The sequence below is a fragment of the Paramisgurnus dabryanus genome, chromosome 8 (assembly GCF_030506205.2).
Source record: "Paramisgurnus dabryanus chromosome 8, PD_genome_1.1, whole genome shotgun sequence".
Taxonomy (NCBI): domain Eukaryota; kingdom Metazoa; phylum Chordata; class Actinopteri; order Cypriniformes; family Cobitidae; genus Paramisgurnus; species Paramisgurnus dabryanus.
This window is the reverse complement of record NC_133344.1, coordinates 14,273,061-14,293,452: the sequence shown is the minus strand read 5'-3', so window position 1 is coordinate 14,293,452 and position 20,392 is coordinate 14,273,061. Positions and strand designations below refer to the sequence as shown.

General features: G+C 38.6%; 2 protein-coding genes across 2 annotated transcripts in view; one reads left to right on the top strand and one right to left on the bottom strand.

Annotated features, from left to right (window-relative positions):
• Window positions 1-20,392, top strand: part of LOC135770791 (myelin-associated glycoprotein-like) — a 135,025-nt gene that overhangs the window by 2,579 nt on the left and 112,054 nt on the right. The gene's annotated exons all lie outside the window — the stretch shown is intronic.
• On the bottom strand, window positions 159-20,063 carry LOC135770191 (sialic acid-binding Ig-like lectin 16). The gene is made up of 9 exons (XM_073815565.1): window positions 19,578-20,063; window positions 13,401-13,671; window positions 12,682-12,975; window positions 3,381-3,629; window positions 2,249-2,503; window positions 2,073-2,157; window positions 1,854-1,937; window positions 1,620-1,689; window positions 159-1,293 (listed from the first exon to the last, which is right to left on the bottom strand). Exons 1-9 carry the CDS (start codon window positions 20,061-20,063, stop codon window positions 1,237-1,239), a joined length of 1,851 nt encoding a protein of 616 aa, XP_073671666.1. The 3' UTR covers window positions 159-1,236.

The following is a 20,392-nucleotide window of genomic DNA, read 5'->3' as shown; positions in this document are numbered from 1 at the left end:
AAATTTTGAAATAAGTATTTTTCTTTAGCCAAAACTTTGTCAGTGCGAGGAAAAAAATGAAAAACTCCAGCGACCACTAGGGGTCAGTGTTACACATTGTATAGGACACACATACAACCTTGTTGTTCACACAAATTAATGATTTATTGGTTATTGGTTCACAATTACATAAACATAACAGCAACAAAATATTGCAATTTGATTGAAAATATTTATCTAGTATTTGGTATGTGCCATTTAAAGACTGGATTCAAGTTTGCATTATTTTCATAAATTATACTAAACCTGATTATGATTCATGTTTTTATTTCATGATATGAGAATATACCAAATAGCATATTATGCACTGTTAAAACTCCTTCTGTAACACCACACTAACTCATATAATGTTAAGCCTTCAAACAGTTGTACAAGAATTGTTTTGCACCTGATCAGAGACCATACAAACTTAAGAGCCAAATCAGCCTATCACAGCAGCAAATGTCTATTGGTTTTAAAAATAAAATATAATGCTAAAAAACAGTAGTTAGGTAGTTAGGCTCAAAACTGTTATAAGAAGAGGAATTTAAACTTTTGCTTTTAAAACAAAATCGTTTTGCTACCTACACTGAATTAAGGAACTTAATGCTACGCCTTAAGAAAAAAACAAACATGACTTAGAAATTAATTGCAGAGAAATTGCATGGCCATGGAAATAAATGGTGCGTGGCACTTTACATTTCTAATTATTAAAAACAGCAGTGGGGGCTCATGACTGCTCATCCAAGGGGCGCTAATTCAAAATAAGTGTTCGGAGTGTCATGTGTGGTGCTTGAGTTTTCAAAATATGTATTTTTGTGTAATGTGAACCATGTGCATCACGTGTTTTGTCAAAATTAAGTGCCTACTGCACACGCGTCAAAACCGTTTATGATAAAAGAGACGCTCATGTTCACAAAATACACACAAGACACTCCCTTAACAGTAAACTCTGATTACGCATGAAATGATGTGAGTATCTGGCAAACGCGAGAGTTTCTTTTATAATAAACCCTTTAGACGCATCTGCAGCAGGTACTTATTTTGACAAGACACATGATGCATACAAGATCTCTCGATGCGCAGAACACATATTTTGAAAAAAACCACACACGACGGGCTACATACATGTTGTGACGAACTTCGCATCGATCGCCCTCAAAAATGAAGTCACTGGCCGTCACTGCAAAACAGGTTAATCATGTGTTTTTTTTATTTTTACTTGTTAGCATAGACTGCTTGATCTTCATCTTGGCCACATGGCAGGTCATCACGCTGTCAACAAGAAAATCATATATTAAGTCATATATTACACTGTCATAAATCATAGATCATTTAATTCATTTCAAATAACCCTTTTTAATTATAAAACTGCTGTGGCAAATGCAGACAGATCTGAGGCTGATATTTAATGTCACAGTTTAACTACTGTATTCGGCTGTTAGCGAAAGGCATAACATTGAGCTTTAGTCACATGCAGCATACAAAGCAACACCTCCATTAAAGTGTTAATAAACTTCAAACGACTTGTCATACTGCTCACAAACAGAATGCACACAGGACTCCTGCTTTTACTGTATGAAAAAAAAAATTGTACCTACCCCCCAGTTCTCATAATCAACAAAGTCATCTTGGTTGTTTCTGTAAATACCATTGCTTTTCTCTTTTTTGCTGATGATAACAAAATAAGATACAAAGTATTATTAAATGTGTAAAATAAAATGTGTGAATAAAATAACATGATGCATTTTGATACAAACACACTTAACAATGTGTGAAGATAAAATATTGCAGTCGTGTTGTGTGAATGCAACTGGCAGTTACAATGTGCACACCTTTCTAAGCCAGACTTTGGGGTTGTCTTCATTTCATTGTCAGCTTTCAAATCCATCGAATGCTGTTCCTCAGCTCTGCGCCTACTTCAGGACAAATAGTGAAAGAGACTTTAAAAGAAAGAAAAGAAATGAGAGAGAGAGAGAGAGAGAGAGAGAGAGAGAGAGAGAGAGAGAGAGAGAGAGAGAGAGAGAGAGAGAGAGAGAGAGAGAGATTCTTACCAGTGTCTTTTGGCTACACAAATTGAAATGACCACCAAAGTAACTAAAACAGCAACTGTGGCAACTGCAATATATATGATTATACCTGTAAAGCAAAATAAATAATTTTAAATATTTTTTTTTTATAAAACCAGTGATACAGACATCAACATTTATATTTGAATATTAAGTCTTACGATGATTAGGGACTTGGAGAGTTATGACAGAGTTTCCCTCGCTGTTACTGGCAGAGCAATGGATAGTGTCTGGGAAACCCTCCCACCCCTGAAGGGTAAAGATGGTACGAAAACCTTTTTGTTCAATGCTGGAGCTGGGGAAAGCTCCCGAGGGACCAAACCACTTGACTTCACTGGGTGGGTTGGAGTCCACAATACAAACACAGACTGTAGTCTCTGATTTGCAGAAAGACCCGTTTTTAATCTCAGGAGGATCTATAAATAGGTAGGTAGATGGGTAGATAGATAGATATTAACTAGGGATGCACCGAATCCAGGATTTGGATTCGGCCGAATACTGGGCTTTTTGACGGGGTTCGGGTTCGGCCAAATCTTAGATTTTTTTCCACCAAACCCTAAGCTTGCGCTACACTGGTCGACGTCACGCGCCTGTTGATTACACACATCAGGTGCTGACGTGGAGATAAGCGTTTTTTTTCCGGTGAGCCTTATGGGCGTTTCACATTTCGTGGACGCACCTGGAAAAACTAGCGCATTGCACCGCCTCGCTTTCATTGTGCTTTGCCGTCGGGCTATCAAAATGCATCCCCGCCCTGCCCGTCGGGCTATCTTGACTTATAGAAAGGAAAAAATATATTTAAATGCTTATGCATTTTCTCGCAGATTTGGATGGGCAATTGTGATGTATGAAATTCAGGCATTGGGTATTTAAATTGCGTTTGAAGGCGCGCTCGAGTTTTACTTTCACTTTCGCGATCGGGCGAAGCCGCAGTACAGGAAGCAATCCATACTGTTTTGTCATGGATTTGTTGTGCAAATCCTCCAACTTCGTCCTTTCAGTCATTACTATCCTCACGTAAGAAAATTAAATCTCTCGCAGCAAGCTTTAAAGTGATATAGACTGTACTGGCAGTGAAGAGAGTGACTCTGTGCAGAATCGCTCTTAAAGTAGCCCCTGTTCGGATTCGGCCGAATCTTAAACAGTGGTTTCGGTATTCGGCCGAACCCAAAAAATCTGGATTCGGTGCATCCCTAATATTAACAGTATAACTAACTATACTGTAAGTACAGTATTATTTTGAACACCATAAAATTAAATTAAGGCCCTTCATTTGAAGTGCATCATACTTACATAACACATTAATCTTATGAGGACTGGAGCTGTTTTGTCCCTCTGTGTTATTGGCGGTGCAGGATATGGCTTCAGTATATCGGGACACATTATTCAGTTTATAGGTGGGTCCATTAGCCAAAACAGATCCATTTGAACTAATCCACTGGAAACTAGCAGGTGGATTACTGTCACAGGAGCAGATCAGTTCAACAGATGTGTTCTCCTTCACCGGCAAGTTACTCTTCACATTTACATTATATGGAGGATCTGAGTGAGATAAAATGTTGATTCAATTTACTACAACTTCACTAATTTTCGGGGTATCCAATGGTTCTTCAAAATGGCATCGTGTAAGCACTTTTATTTTGAAGAGTGCAGACACCTTATCCAAAACGGAATCACAGATGAATTGTTATGTGTCTGCATGCCGGTTCTTTGGCTTTCTTGTAATTTTTAATTAAGATTTTGTAAAGATTTGGTTAAAGTCACAATGAAATTAAAATAAATATTGGGGGGGAATATTGGGTGTGGTGGGTATTTTTGAAAGTTTGTAAGTGTCATTATTTTAAAAAAAATGTATGTGCCCTCAAAATATTTAATCAGAAATGCTAATTACCTCCCCTCCTCGAAACAATCTCTGTTTACTTTTAGTCACGAGAAATGGTGGTTAAAGATCGCAGCGATTAACAAATAGCAACATGACCCAACTTCCAACAACCCAATCAATTATTGATTGACAAATTCAGGTCCCGCTTACCTTTTTATCTAATTTCAGAAGTCGTTTCACTTGGATATACGTCACGACAGGGAAAATAAGACTATCGCAATTTCCGTTTCATTGTGTCTTTAACATTTAAATACCACAGATGTTCTACAAATCCTTCAAATATAATTATAACACAAGAACCTTGATAAGTGTCATTGACAAATAACTGTTCTGCTATACTGTTGTCCCATCACCATCCACGTCATCAGTCACTCATCCCACTTGTTCACTTTCTCCCGAGTTCTAATCCCCATCACCTGTGTCTCATCACCATATCCCTTTATAACCATCTCATTCCCTTTCACTTATTGTCTGGTCAGACTCACCCGTGCTACTCACCTGGAACTTAGCTGTTGTTATCCTCAGTAACTCTCTGGGAATCCTCCGATCCCCATCTGCAATAGAGACTATATAATTATTCAGCTAAGTGCATTCCAGAACTTCATTTATCTATTATACTCACCTGTTATCCACCTGCGTCAGTGTGTGTTTCAAAAAAGTGCTGTTATACTTACCTTCAGTCTACTTTCTAGTTTTGAACGTAACAACTTTGATCTACTTTTGTGGATTTGTTTGTGCTTTTTTGTGGTTATGCCCTTCGGACTCTCTAACTCGCCAGCTGCCATTCAAGGCTACATGAACAAAGTCTTTTGTGAATACCTCAACAGGTTTGTGATTGTCTACATAGATGATATCTTCATATATTCTACATCTCTCTCAGAGCATCATTGTCACGTAACCCTAGTTCTGGAAAAACTGAGAGAGCATCAGCTATACCTGAAGTTGGAGAAGTGCGAGTTTCATACCACAACTGTACAATTCCTTGGGTACATCTTCAATCAGCATGGAGTACAAATGGACCAGAGGAAGATGGAGACAATTCGCAACTGGCCCCTACCTGCTACAGTTAAGGATCTTCAATGGTTCCTAGAGTTTGCCAACTTCTATTGTAGGTTTATTAACAACTACAGCCTTATCGGTGCTCCCGTCACCTCTTTCTTAAAGGGTTTACACAAGTCTCTTTTCTTAAATCTTGCAGCCATTGCAGCCTTTAATCACCTTAAGGAAGCCTATCTCCCATTCTTCGTTGAAGTTGATGCTGCTTCAACTGGAGTCGGGGCGGTACTTTCCCAGCGGCAGGGGAATCCTCCCAGACTCTGTCCATGTGCCTTCTTCTCCAAACAAACAAACATTCCCGGCAGACCAGAACTATGATCTAGATAATCGGGAACTGCTCGCCATCAAACTCACTCTCGAGGAATGGAGACATTGACTAAAGGCCGATAATCGTCCATTTGAGGTCATCACCGATCACGAAATCGGGAATTAAATTCGTGAAGCTAAGAGACTGAACCCAGGCCAGGGCCGTTGGGCCCTATTCTTCACTCGATTCAACTTCACCGTATTCTATAGACCAGGAAGAAAAAAACTCAAAGTCGATACCTTCTCTCGTCTCCATAGTTCATCTTCTGAGGACCTTCAACTCGAAACCATTCTCCCTCCTGCCATGTTTGCCAGCCGATTGTCTGGGACATCGATGAGCAGATTACCCAAGAAAATCTCCTCAACCCGCTCTGCCAGGAGTTCCCGAGAATCTCACTTATGTGCCCACACTTCTCTGTAATGAGGTCTTGGACGCGCTCACTCCACTCTGGGCTCTGGACATCCTGGTACCAGGTGCACCCTTTCGCTCCTCAGTCAACAGTACTGGTGGCCTTCCATCTCTCAAGATGTTTCCTGGTATGTTTGAGGTTGCTCAGTCTGCGCCATAACCAACACCCCTAGAAAACTCCCTGTGGGAAAACTAGTGCCTCTTCCTATCCCACAATGGCATTGGTCATTTGAACATCAATTTCATGACCAACTTACCCAAATCCCAGAATCACACCTGTGTCTTAGTGGTAATTGACAGATTTTCTAAGGAGTGCAAACTGATTCCATTGCCCAAACTCCCTACCGTCTTTGAGACTGCTGAAGCCCTCTTCAACCATGTTTTCCACAACTTCGGGATCCCAGAAGTTATAGTCTCAGATAGGGGACCCCAATTTATTTCAAAAGTGTGGCGAGCTTTCTTCAAACTCCTGGGGGTCAGCCTATCTTCTGGATACCACCCACAAACCAATGGTCAGACTGAGTGAAAGATCCAGGAGATTGGTCATTACCTCCGTACCTACTGCCACAAGTACCATGACAGCTGGAGCCACTATCTCCCCTGGGCGGAATATGCCCAGAATTCCCTGCCACAATTCACCATGGGGCTCACCCCTTTCCAATGTATCCTCGGTTACCAACCTCCTCTTTTGACCTGGTCAGGTGAGCACTCTGCGGTTCCAGCTGTCGACTACTGGTTCCATCATAGCGAGGGGGTTTGGGACTCGGCTTACGTACATCTCCAACAGGCTGTGCAGAGGCATAAAGACCAAGCCAACCAACATAGCTCTGATCCGCCTGAGTACCAACCTGGCCAAAAGGTTTGGCTCTCCATTCAGGATATCCACCTCCGTCGGCCCTGCCGCGAGCTGAGTCTCCGCTACATTGATCCCTTCACCATGCAGATGCAGCTGAACGAAGTTACTTACAGGCTCAACTTACCTCCCAACTGATCTCACCTTCATTTCATATGTCACTGTAAACCCTTCACTGATCCTGTCTCTCCTCCTTCCACAGATCCTGACACTGCAGCTGTGCCTCATTCCAGAATTTCACATATATATTATACTCACCTGTTATCCATCTGCATCAGTTTGTGTTGCAATAAAGTGCTGTTATACTTACCTTCAGTCTACTTCCTGGTTTTGAGTGTGACAACTGTAACCTACTTTTAGGGATTTTTTAATAAAGGATTGCATTGTTTTTGTTTTATTGTTTTGGTTTTCTTGTTGGCCTATAACAGGTTTTTTAACTTCATGGTATCAAGGACCTTCAAATATGACTGGCACCAGCCAGTATGGGGGCACTAAGGGTTCCACACTGCGACCAAATAAATTGACCAGTTTTTGAAACGGCGCAAGCATTTGTACTCGTGCATGTGAGAGCTGCAAATATGGAATTTTCTTCTAATTGTTATTTCATGTTAAAATACAAGTAGATTGCGAGCCCACAAGTGTGCAGAGGTGAATTTAGGCATGGGCGACATGGGCAGCTGCATGCGATGGCATGGGGCACCCGTAACAAAACAATGAAATGTGCGACCAGGTTTTTGCATGACGCGTCAATAATTTTACGACACCATGCACTCTAATCTATGATGGATCTACGCAGCCCCAGGTGAAGTCTAACACATTTTAACGCATCTCACTCAAAATTATGACAAGGCGCGAGGTCATTAGACATTACAGAGATGAGAGATACAGAGTTTGGGAGAACTTTTAAATTAATACCTAAAAACATTATAGATGAGAATAAAGGTTTTAGACATCAGGTGTCCAGGTCAGTAAAACTGGATAGAAGACAAGAAACGTGTAAGGATAAAAGTATTTTATTGTATATATTGTTTATTAAAATAATGTATGCTACCGACAACAAATTAATTACAAATGAACTGTAGTGTATTACAGCAGAAATAAAAAATCTGACTTTTTCCATGTTTAAGTGCTATTATTGGGTCCCCAGTGCTTCTATCAACCTAGAAAATGTGGAAAAGATTAACCCAGTAACTTAGTTTTGGGAAACAATTCACTGGAAGCATGTAAAAAAATAGGTCATTAAAATGTGGAAGGGGATAACACTGCCCCTTAATCTGCACAATCCAAAAACGGCACTGCTATTTTGTGCAGAGATCAGCTCATTTGCATTTACAAAGGACACACCCAAAAATGGCACATTTTTGCTCACACCTAAAAAGTGACAAATGTAAAATGCTATGCTAAATTATCTGTGGGTTATTCTGAGCTAAAACTTCACATATGTACCGTGGGTACAACAAAGATTAATTTGACATCTTAAAATAGTCTTGTGAAATGTCCCCTTTAACTTAGATCAGAATGGGTCTTGAGCCCTGACTAGAAATCGATATATTATAAATATTTTATAATATTTCTTCATGTTTTGTATATATATATATTATTTGTTAGAAGAGATGCAGATGCAAAATAAAAAGTTTATTGTAACATATACAGAGAATATAAATTGTATACATATGGGTGGGGCACTTCAAATGTCACTCTAGGGCAGTGTTTCTCAATCCTGGTCCTCAATGACCACCTTCCAGAATGGTTTAGATGTCTCCTTAATTAACACACCTAATTTAACTCATTAACTTCTTGGGGAGATATTCTGGAAGGAGGTTAATGAGTTGGTTCTGGTGTTTTAAGTAAGCAGACATCTAAAACTTTCTAGTAGGGGGTCCTCGAGGACCAGGATTGAGAAACACTGCTTTAGGGCACAACATTGTGTTAATCCGGGCCTGCCTAAGGCCCTGTTGACACGGACACAGGTATTTTAATATCCTGAGTTTTTCCTCAAAGAAAATCTCGTCCACACATGCATGGTTTAAAAGAAATCTCGGTAACACTTTACGGTAATGGTACATGAATTATCATGAATTCATGTATAAATTCACGCATGAAATATGCATTTATTTATGCATTAATATCTCATGAATCATCAAGAACTAACACGAGTTCAACGTCTTTCATTCATGACTTCATGGATGAACAACACCTTAATTAAAACATTAACTAAGAGGAGTACATCATCATGAATTATGATTTATTACACATGATCATGAGGTTTTCTTTGTTCACAAAAAAATCGGTCTTCACCACCCATTGTGGATAAAGCTACAGTAGTGGTGGTACATAAATCATCATATATTCCACTATTAACTAAGCATTAACTATCAATGACTTCATCATGTGTGTGGCCCCTCAACTAAAGTGGTGACTTGGTGCTTTGAAACACTTATGAACAATGTGGCATAACTGGGAACATACAAATTCTGTGGGCATTCAAATAAAGTGGTCATCATTAACTAAGCATTAACTATCAATGACTTCATCATGTGTGTGGCCCCTCAACTAAAGTGGTGACTTGGTGCTTTGAAACACTTATGAACAATGTGGCATAACTGGGAAATGACATCAATATGAAAGTGAAGGTTCAAGCCGTTGCAAACAATGTACTGTGGACACAAATTGACTTTGATCTTAACTTTTACTGCTTTATTCAGTATATATAAACAGTATAAACCAGTTGAATCAACAGCTGGAAAGAGCTGAGAAGGAAATAAGTACATACACCATGAACTTTATTTTAAGTGCCTGTATATCTCAAAACTTTTCAAAAACATAAAGCTGTTTTACAAAAAAGAAAAAAAAGAAAAAAAAATTTACAAACAGGTTGATCTTTTTTGGTAAAGAGTCACCTTTTAATGTACAGTATAAAGCTACTGATGTGGACCATGCTACTGATGTGGATGCATGACCATGTTTTTGAATGGTCATGCATCAATTTCTCAGTTGCCGCTGAGACAGGAGAAATACAGATTTCAGTGTTGCACTTCCTTCTTTCAATGATGTAAAAATCATCATTTTGCATCATTGAAAGAAGGAAGTGCAATGTCTTTGTTGAGGGAGTGAGACTACAAACACCCCTTTTCTCGGTCAAATAGGCACCAAATTCTAAATGTATGTTACATTTCGACTACAAATATGACACACTTTCAATAAAGATTAATATTTCTACGGGTGAAATGCTCCTTTAATGCTTAGTTAATGATGACCACTTTATTTGAATGCCCACAGAATTTGAATGTTCCCAGTTATGCCACATTGTTCATAAGTGTTTCAAAGCACCAAGTCACCACTTTAGTTGAGGGGCCACACACATGATGAAGTCATTGATAGTTAATGCTTAGTTAATAGTGGAATATATGATGATTTATTTACCACCACTACACTGTAAAAAAAATCCGTAGAAATTACAATGTTATTGCAGCTGGGTTGCCGGTAATTTACCGTAGATTTACATTTATGTTATTTACTGGCAAGAGTTTGTTCAAAGTTAAATAAATTTTAAATATTAACAAGTCTTTATCTTTACAGAATAAAACTATACAATAACAGCCTCATGCAAAGCATTCTGGGAACCAGAAATCATCATCAACCTTTTTCTGTTTTTTGCTTCAGATTTTGTTTTCCAGAATGTTTTTCTTGATGCTGTTTTTTAGTTTTACTCTGTAAAGACAAAGACTTGTAAATGTTTAATGTTCATTTAACTTTGAACAAAATGTTGCCAGTAAAAAACATAAATTTAAATCTACGGTAAATTACCGGCAACCCAGCTGCAATTTCTACGGAATTTTTTTACAGTGTACTGTAGCTTTATCCACAATGGGTAGTGAAGACCGATTTTTTTGTGAACAAAGAAAACCTCATGATCATGTGTAATAAATCATAATTCATGATGATGTACTCCTCTTAGTTAATGTTTTAATTAAGGTGTTGTTCATCCATGAAGTCATGAATGAAAGACGTTGAACTCGTGTTAGTTCTTGATGATTCATGAGATATTAATGCATAAATGAATGCATATTTCATGCATGAATTTATACATGAATTCATGATAATTCATGTACCATTACCGTAAAGTGTTACCGAAATCTCAGTCCTCGTGAAAAAGCAAAAACACGCTATCAAGCGCTGTCAAGATCATTCCACGGCAGCAGGCGGTAATATAACTCCAAATTGTAAAGCGACCTTGGCCAATCAGAAGCCTAACAAAAGTGAACCCGCAAGGCAAAAACCCTGCTTTAACTGTCTACACGACAACACTGCAACCAACGTTTCTTAAAATCTTCAACCTGGCAGGGTTTTTTAAAAATGTTTGGTTTCATGGCCGTAGCCAGCTATGAGGTCACAGAGGTTCCGACCTTTGTAAATATTTCATATTAAAAATGAAATTTGAAGTTCTCTGAATGACTAATTCGTTTTTCAAAACGAATCCGCATATATAATTACGTTTGGACAGTTTACTATATAGTTTAGTGTAAAATGATGAAGATTGGCTTAAGCTGCGAGGGTGCGGGTACAGAATTTGTGTTGCCAGATCCCATTGTTAAAAATCCTCCTTAGACGTAGTGTTTTAGCAATTAATGTTACACTTTGACACTATCTATAAAGTGATTGTTATGTGTAGGTTAGTATTAGCGATTTCTCTAATTTATTTCTGAAATACAAGGTTTGAACGAACTTTGTTATTTAAGGCCAATTAAAGCATCATTCAGCGCGAGCAGGTTATTGCTGACAGGATACTACCTTTGGTAAGACAAAAGCAGTAATCATCATAATTGTGTCTGTAAGAGTATCAACAGTATCAACAACACTATCGAAAAACAGAAAATAACTCTGGTACAAAGATGTAGAAGAATTGGGTTTAAATAAAATATGCCAAATATGTTAACACCCCTAGCGTACAATGGTAAAGCTAATCTCAAGAAAACATAAGCATTAAGAATTCTGTTATTTCATTCAATTTCGAAGTTAACCTTTAACAAACTCATGCTGAAAACATTCATAAGAGCACTAAACAATGCTCTTGTTTAGTATCTTGTAACATTTTGTTATATAATACTGCTTATTAAAATGATTACATAAACATTGTTGCATGAAAAAGTTATAAATAATCCACTCTTAGTCAAAACAGAGTGTGTACCCAAAGTGTAAAAAGGTTAAGACAGAATATATTAGATCCCAGGTAAAAATAAAGTATGCTTTAATGTACTTAAACCACTTAAATACTAGCAAGTACATTTGTAAGTTATGTAAAGTTATGCTTCAAATATACTTATTAAAAGTAAAGTTCTACTTGAGCAGTACTTCAGTTTACCTGAAAGAGAAAGAATGCCAGTTACACTTAACTAGATTTGTATTGAAATAAATGATAACAAACTTATAATAAACTTATGTTCTTAACTTAATTTTAAGAAGTACTAAAGACAAATGTGATATATTAGCCAGAAAATGTGTGCGCAAAGTGTACTTAAAAAAGTGTATTTTATTTAAGTGCACTTTTTCACCTGGGATAGAATTTGTTAAATCTTAAAGCAACACTAAAGAGTTTTGGCTCTTTGCTCCCCCTACAGGTTAGAAGCGTAATTGTCCATTACCACTGTCGTAAATACTGCAGCATAGCTGGCTCTGATTGGATTGTAGGTCTGCCGTAAAGCAAGTTTTTGTAGTTTTCACTCGAACTACAGGACCGCTACCCGACGGTAGGAAACTTCTTTAGTGCGGTTTTGGCCGATAGAGGGCTGCAAAGCGAATGTGAAAGTGCCGTTCACCCTGTTTCGAGTGGATGAACTTTTGGAAACGTTATTTTAAGGTAAAAAAAACCTCTTTGGTGTTGCTTTAACACCCCACCCTGGACCTCACAAATTTTCAAACCGTGGCTACAGCCATGTTCGGTTTCAGTGCCCTGATACTGCGTTTCCGTGTGGACGAACGCCCCCGTGAAAACCCCTGGTCTATAACTGGGGCACTGTATAAAACCTTTCATACTGTTTGTAAACTGGAATAAACATTCAAGACAGGAAAAAACTTTTATCATGCTTACATTTAACTTTGAGTGTTTTGCTGCTGGTCACTTTTTTCCCACCACTGTAGTTTGCAGAGCAGCTGAGAGGTTTATTATGATCTTCTCTGGAGGGTGTGAAGGTCAGAGATGATTTTATTTTCCATTGACCGTGGTCTTGTGACAGCGACTGACTTGTGTGCGTGCCGTTGAGGCTCCAAGTGAGTTGGGGCGGCTGGTCAGACGGGCAGGAATGTGACACAATACAGGTAGCGGTCGTTTCTTTCTGTGACATCACTTCCTCATTCACAGATATGATGGGTTTTTCAGGTGAATCTGGTAAATTGATTTTTTTTATTTAAAACTATTTATATGACACCTCGATGTGATGTATTAAACATTTATACAAATTAAAGCTGCAATCTGTAACTTTTTTGCTTAAAAACAAACAAAAATCAGTTATTGAACAAGTAAAAAAAATCTGTTTAAAACTTTCTTCTAGTCCTGATTTACAACAGTAAACTTGTAATCATGATTGAAAATTGGGCTATCAGGGTCCGATTTCCGTGTCAGTGTGACATCATTAGACTTCAGTTCACGTAAATATATGTAAAGTGACTTGCAATTTTATTTTTTAGGCCGAGATGGAGATAAAGATGCAAAAGTTAAAGATTGCAAGTTTAATCTAAATGTTAAACATGTAAATAAGTAAAATTATCTCCTGACATTTTAATGTGACAAATAGCATCAAATACTCGTACCTTTCACTGTAATAGAAACTTTATTGTCCTGGTATGAGTACTTGTCTAAATCTTTGATCTCGATGCGGAACATGTATGGTCCAGTATCGCTGTGCTGTAGAGAGTTGATTTTCAAAGTGCAATTTTTGTGATGCAGATCACCAAGTAGAGTAGTGCGATCCTTAAAATTGTCAATGATTTTGGAAGTCTCTTTGTGGTAGATTACAGATGCATCTTTGTACCAGATTCCTGTAAATTCATTGTATGTCTTTCCTTCTGATGGGTAGTTGAACTTACAAGGGATCACCATACATGATTCAGACAGACCCACTACTGATTTTGGTATTTCAGCATTCCAGGGCTTACAACCAGCAAATGATGCTGTAAAGAAATTTACATTTACATTCATGCATTTGGTAGAACAAGTCCACTTTACCAAGTCAATTACAGACACTACACTTTCCACAATGCCAGCTTTATTGGTTATCTGATGAGAACCATTACATTTAAACAGTTTTCTTTTTGCAGACATTGTCATTTGTACTGTAGGTCCAGACACGAATCCTGGTCATTACTTATACACATAATAGTTTCTGTTTTCTGTAATGAATGATTCCCTTTGCTATTTTAGATTTTGGAGTTAAATATTTTTCACTGGACATAGATCTATCAAACCTGACATGTTTTAACTTACTTGTCTCAATAATAAATAAAAAGATAAATTTCATAGGCCTACTAACCTCTTAGGTAGAGAACAAATGCAAAAAAACTGTTTAGGAAAACCACCATCTTTACATCAGAATGAAGCACCTGGGAATTTAAGGGGATTTTGTCAATATAATGGCTTCTAGGTTGTCTTGCATAATTTCTATATACACAAAAAATACTGGGTTATTTTCAACGCAGCGTTCGGTCAAAAAGGGACAAGCCAGGCCTGTTGGGTTGCAATTTAAATCTTTTAAGTATTTAAGAGTATTTTAAGTAAATTTTCCAAGCATCTGTGCTTTATCAGAGTGTTTGTCTTGGGAAAAAAATTACTTTACTAAAAAAATTTCACTACAATCTAAGGCATAGAATCATACTGTGTATTCCTTTTATACTGCATATTAAAATTGATTTAATACCTAATTGCATACAATGTGTAATTTTACTTTTCTAGAGATGTTTAATGTACTTAAATATTAAATATAAATCAAAATCTTGAAATTATGAAGTGTGGTGGAGTAAAAATCATGATAATATGCTTAGAATGTTTTCCGAAAAACAATGATAAAATATGAATACTTAAAAATTTACTTATGTAGAAAGTAAAAATACTTAAATAGTGTCCGCCTCTGGTTTTAACCCATTGTTGGGTCAAATAAAAACTTTTCTGGGTTAATTTAACCCATGGCTAAGCTTGTCCCTTTTTCACCCAACACTGGGTTGAAAATAACCCAGTTTTTTGAGTGTACTGAAACAGTATGTAATGCATATCTATATCAATTATGTATCCCAGTCTTCTCACACTTACAGTCACAAATCACCACTGATTATTTTTTTAAGTGTGAACATTTTAAGTCATTGTTATTTTTACATTAAATGGACCAAAACATCTGCAGTGCATTAGTAGTAAGTCAAATAAAAGTGGTAGTAGTAAAAGAGGTAAATAAATCTTAGCATCGCTGCCACATACCTTACAGTGTGTCCTTAAACTGTGCCCAAGCTGATATGCAGAAGATGTGGAGATATACAGTGATAAATAAGTTACTTCCTTTCTGCCACAGCATGACATTAGTCTTAGTATTTTCTCACCTTTACCACAATTGAAGAGAAGAACATTTACATGTGAGTCAGGGTGGCTTAACACATTTGGTCTTACTTCCTGTTGTTGAAAAGAAGTTAATCAGCTCACCAGCAAGTTAAAGACACATCAACAGTAAAGTGTGATATCCTCTTGTTAGACTTGTTCTGTCCCTACAAATTTTTTTTAAGGAACGTGAAACAACAGTTTGCATCACACAATCTTTTTAAAAGTTCCCTCCAGCGACCACTAGGGGTCAGTGTTACACCTTGTAAAGGACACATAGACCCTTTTACCGCTCACGTGATCAAGTAGCCTGCGTGCGCATTTCTGCAACGGAAGTGGTGTTGTTCCCCAGTGGTACTAACGTGTTAGCAACTCAGAAAGTTTATTAAAACGGTTTCCCAGCATCAAAATGTCTGGTTGTTGCGTTTGGTTGCACTAATATGATATCCGTATATACACTGTCAGAAATAAAGGTACAAAACTGTCACTGGGGCTGTACCCTTTCAAAAAGTACAGCTTTGCACCTAAGGATTTCATTTTAGTACCTCAGAGGTACATACTGGGACCAAAGAGAGCTTATTAGTACCTGAAAAATACATCATAGTATCTCAAAGGTACATATTGGTACTAAATGTTTACATATCTGTACCTAATGGTCATAAAAGTTGCTGCCCCACTGACAGCTAGGGTAGTGTCTGTGTTGCTTCACTGCTGATTCTTGCCATACTCCGTTGCCAAACTGCAGGCGCATATGCTGCCACGTCATCATTGTGTACAAACAGTAAAAGGGTCTATAGCCTGGTTGTTAACACAAATCTATAGAACCCCATAAAAGTCTGTAGACACTTAAACCTTTCCAGGTGGGCGGGGCTTAGCTGGAGGCAAAAAGAGCCGCGGAGGCAATGTTGACAAGCGTAAGCTAGCACGTTTTAGGAGGGATTTATTAAACATGGATGCAGAAGAAGGTTAGGAACTGTCCGAATATGTACAGTCACTGACTCACTGGGGGACCGTGACAGCTATTTTTGTAAAATTTAGGATATTGCCTACCAGACAACATATTACTTTCGGGTGGTTTGAGGAATTATGTCAAAGCTTTATTGTCTAATGTAACCTATCACTGGGCTAACAATTACTATAGCAACGTGGATTATTTTAAGAGACCATTCAAAGGATGGCACATGCATCTATTGCTGTTTGTTTAACATTTAAGCTAAACAATAGCGCTGAAGGTTGGTGACTTTTCACCTATAAAACAGAAACCAACACAACAGTACATATGAATAGATTATTTTACTTGATATGAAGTGTGCACTGCAAACACGAGCATTATTTATGATCGTCTCCGTCCAGTCTGTACGCCGTATTGCATTCAACCACAATTGTCTTCTTGATTTCTTTGAAGGAATGTCTGCCGGGATCCGGTAAAACTTTAGTTTTGAACCAAAAGTGCTGTTCTTTCTATTCTGGCAGCCAAAAACACAACAAGAGGACATTTTAAAGTCAAAACCTCAAACTTTTAGCTGCCGGCTATGAGTTCCTAATTTTTTTGCCTCCAGCTAGAGCTGTGGCGTTAGAGTGATGTAGGTGATTAAGGGGTCAATAGTTATTCATCAGCAAAAATTGGTTGAAAGGGTAGATTTAGGTTAACAGAACCACTAGCTTCATATGAAAACAATGGATGTCTATGTGATGTTTTCACTGATATGATAAATTTGGAAGTCTAGATTAATTTATTCCTCTTAGTTTTACTTCTTTTGTAATGAAAGTAACAATTATGAGAAATCTAAAATGAAACTTTTGCCTTCAAAAAAGAATTGTTTTGGTAACTACATTGCAGTATTAGGTATGTGACAAAATGACGTAATACGCACGAGCGCTTTGTTCCCACGGCTGTGTTCCCAGCAGGTATTCAGCGCCAGACGTGTTGGTGACTTAGGAAATCTGTCATATCTTTGCTTTGTGAATACCTCTAAAGCCCATATACTAGTGACATAAATAACTTCCTCACGTTGATTCTCACGTTCGAATTTCCAAGATCGCTGTCGTAAGAAGAAAGTTATAAGCGAAGCAAAATTTCTCTCGTGTTTGGCATTGAAATCCTCTATGAAGGCGAGTATTTTTTGTTTCAAACCAAATACTTTTGATAGAATATACATTTAACTTGAATTAGGTGAAGTTTGGGATTGATTGTAACATTCGCATGTGCTTTTTTAAGATCCGCAAGTGACGTTGTTCAAAAGCAGAATCGCCCATTCAATCATATTGGCTTCCAAAACTTCTCCGTTTTCATCAATCAGTGCAGTATTTTTCAAAGTAATCATACAGAACGGAGGATTAGAATCTCTAGATTACATTATTGGCATAATTTTGTCAAACATATAAATAAATACATGCATGCAACATGCATGCATTTATTGATTTATTAAATGATAAATAACATAATCATCAATTAATGTATTACTAATATCTGACCATTTAAATTACTCGCCAGCATTATTAGTCAATTAAGAAATATTAAAGAAACAATGAAATGTTTCTTTAATATATAAAAATATAGCTTTTATTTGAGAGGGCTTTGATTTCATATGGAAAGATATGCTTGGATTGATGCTCTCGGTTTCATTAATTAGTGGTTAATCAAAAATAATAACATTTTTATATATATCTTTTAAAAAGATGTCATCGTAATCTTGTTGGACTTTTAATTACCTACAATGTGGTGTTTGAATTATGCAAATAGACCAAGAAATGAGGAAGTTGTGATATTTTAAAGTGTTTGGTCAAGCGGAAGAGGTCACAGTTTTTCATAGTTTTACCGTTTTAATTGGGTACAAAAATGCCCCCTAATTTTCGAGTTAAAAAATTCCATAACTTTCTTAATAATTATCCGATTTTAATAATTTAAAAACCATGTTAAAGTTCTTTTTATTATCTATCATATGGTTATAATTATATATGAATTTTCTAGTATTTATATTTTTTTGTCACATACCTACAGTATTGAAACGTGAATATCCTGGTAATTAAGGAACTTGATGCTATGCCTGCCATGCCAACTAATTAGTTAAACTCAGCATACAAACATACACTTGAAAATATGTTTTTTTTTTTTTATTAGAAATAAATTGTACAAGGATTACATGTCGTGAGGCACTGCTTTGCCTTTATGTTTTTAAACAAACAGGTTAACAAATACCACACAATAACAATACATTCATGCAATATTTACATTTTAAATAAATATTACTATTATAATTATTTAGCACATGCAGACATAATTGTCACGACCGGTTAAATACCGGGAAGTGGAAAACAAAGAAGAACCCAAACGCAGACCCAAACTACAAAAATAAACTATGATTTTATTTGAACAGAACATAAATACCCACGAGGGGGAAAAACGGAACATAAACTAAACACTGGAACAAACTGGAACTTGTAATTAGAGCACACGAAGGACATGAAACTCTGACATACAACAACGCACGCACAACACACAGAGAACACGAGGGCATTATATAGACAGCACATCAATGGGGAACAGGTGAACATAATTAATTACGTAAGACACGAGTACATAAGGGAGTAGGGTAAAAGTGACAAGACACTGGGAACACGTGTCACACAGACATGATGTGAAACACACGTGTTCCCACGTAAACACAATGCTGCCATGATCTTGCCCTCTAACATCCAACCTGGATCATAACCAAGGTCAGGCAAGACCATGACAGCCACAAAACACTGGGAACATGTGGAAGCCACACAACTATATGCCTCCATATGCTCCCACACAGAACATGGTACTGTCATGGTCTTGCCAGATACACTCAGACCTGAGTCTATTACAAAAGCTCTGGCAAGCCCATGACAGTACCCCCAACTACAAAGACGGATACCAGACGTCACAACAAAAAGAAACAAAGACATTAAACACGAGGAACGAGAGACTGCACAACAGAAAACACCCAAGAAACAATGACAATAAATAAAAGCGGAAGACAAACATAAGTAACTAAAGGGTTCGGATGATTTAACAAAAATAACAAATCAGGGAGGGGGGGTGGGACAACAACAGGGTGTACAAAATGTCCGGGGTGAAAAGAATGAGTCCCAAAGTTCTGTTGTTGCCCTGCTGGGGCATGACGTGGCCTTGGCTGCACCGGCGGGTGACGTGTCTCCGGCTGCACCGGCGGGTGACGTGTCTCCGGCTGCACCGGCGGGTGACGTGTCTCCGGCTGCACCGGCGGGTGACGTGTCTCCGGCTGCACCGGCGGGTGACGTGTCCCCGGCTGCACCGGCGGGTGACGTGTCCCCGGCTGCACCGGCGGGTGACGTGTCCCCGGCTGCACCGGCGGGTGACGAGTCTCCGGCTGCACCGGCGGGTGACGAGTCTCCGGCTGCACCGGCGGGTGATCCGGAGCGTCTTTCGTCCTTCTCCTCCTCCGTCTGGATGCAGAGGATGCGGGACGGAGATCAAGCGCAGGAGTGGGTGAGGTCGGCGAAGAAAAGGTCTCCAGCACCGGAGGGACGGGAGTCGACCTCCCCAGTCTGACAGCCCCGGTCAAGATGCCTCTCGGGTTGGATGAGGGAGCAATGGATACGACCGTCTCGGCCGATCTCGGTGGTTGCTGTCGGCGGTCGAGACGGTCAACCAAGTCCCAATACGGCAGATGAAGAAGCTCCGCTCGCTCCCGAATCGACGGAGGGTCGTTCATCCCGGCCACCAGGTAAGCGCTGGCAAGAACCTCCGGGTAACAACCCTTACTGCTCTCCACCGCCAAGGCATAGTCCCGGAGTGGAAGGTCCCTCTGCGGTGGGAAGGGGCTACCCCCGGAGAGCGTCTGTGCTGCAATGGAGGACCACCACTCCGGGTCCGATGCACATTGCATAGTTGATCCGCTGGGTTCAGTTTGGTGCGTGCGTTATGTCACGACCGGTTAAATACCGGGAAGTGGAAAACAAAGAAGAACCCAAACGCAGACCCAAACTACAAAAATAAACTATGATTTTATTTGAACAGAACATAAATACCCACGAGGGGGAAAAACGGAACATAAACTAAACACTGGAACAAACTGGAACTTGTAATTAGAGCACACGAAGGACATGAAACTCTGACATACAACAACGCACGCACAACACACAGAGAACACGAGGGCATTATATAGACAGCACATCAATGGGGAACAGGTGAACATAATTAATTACGTAAGACACG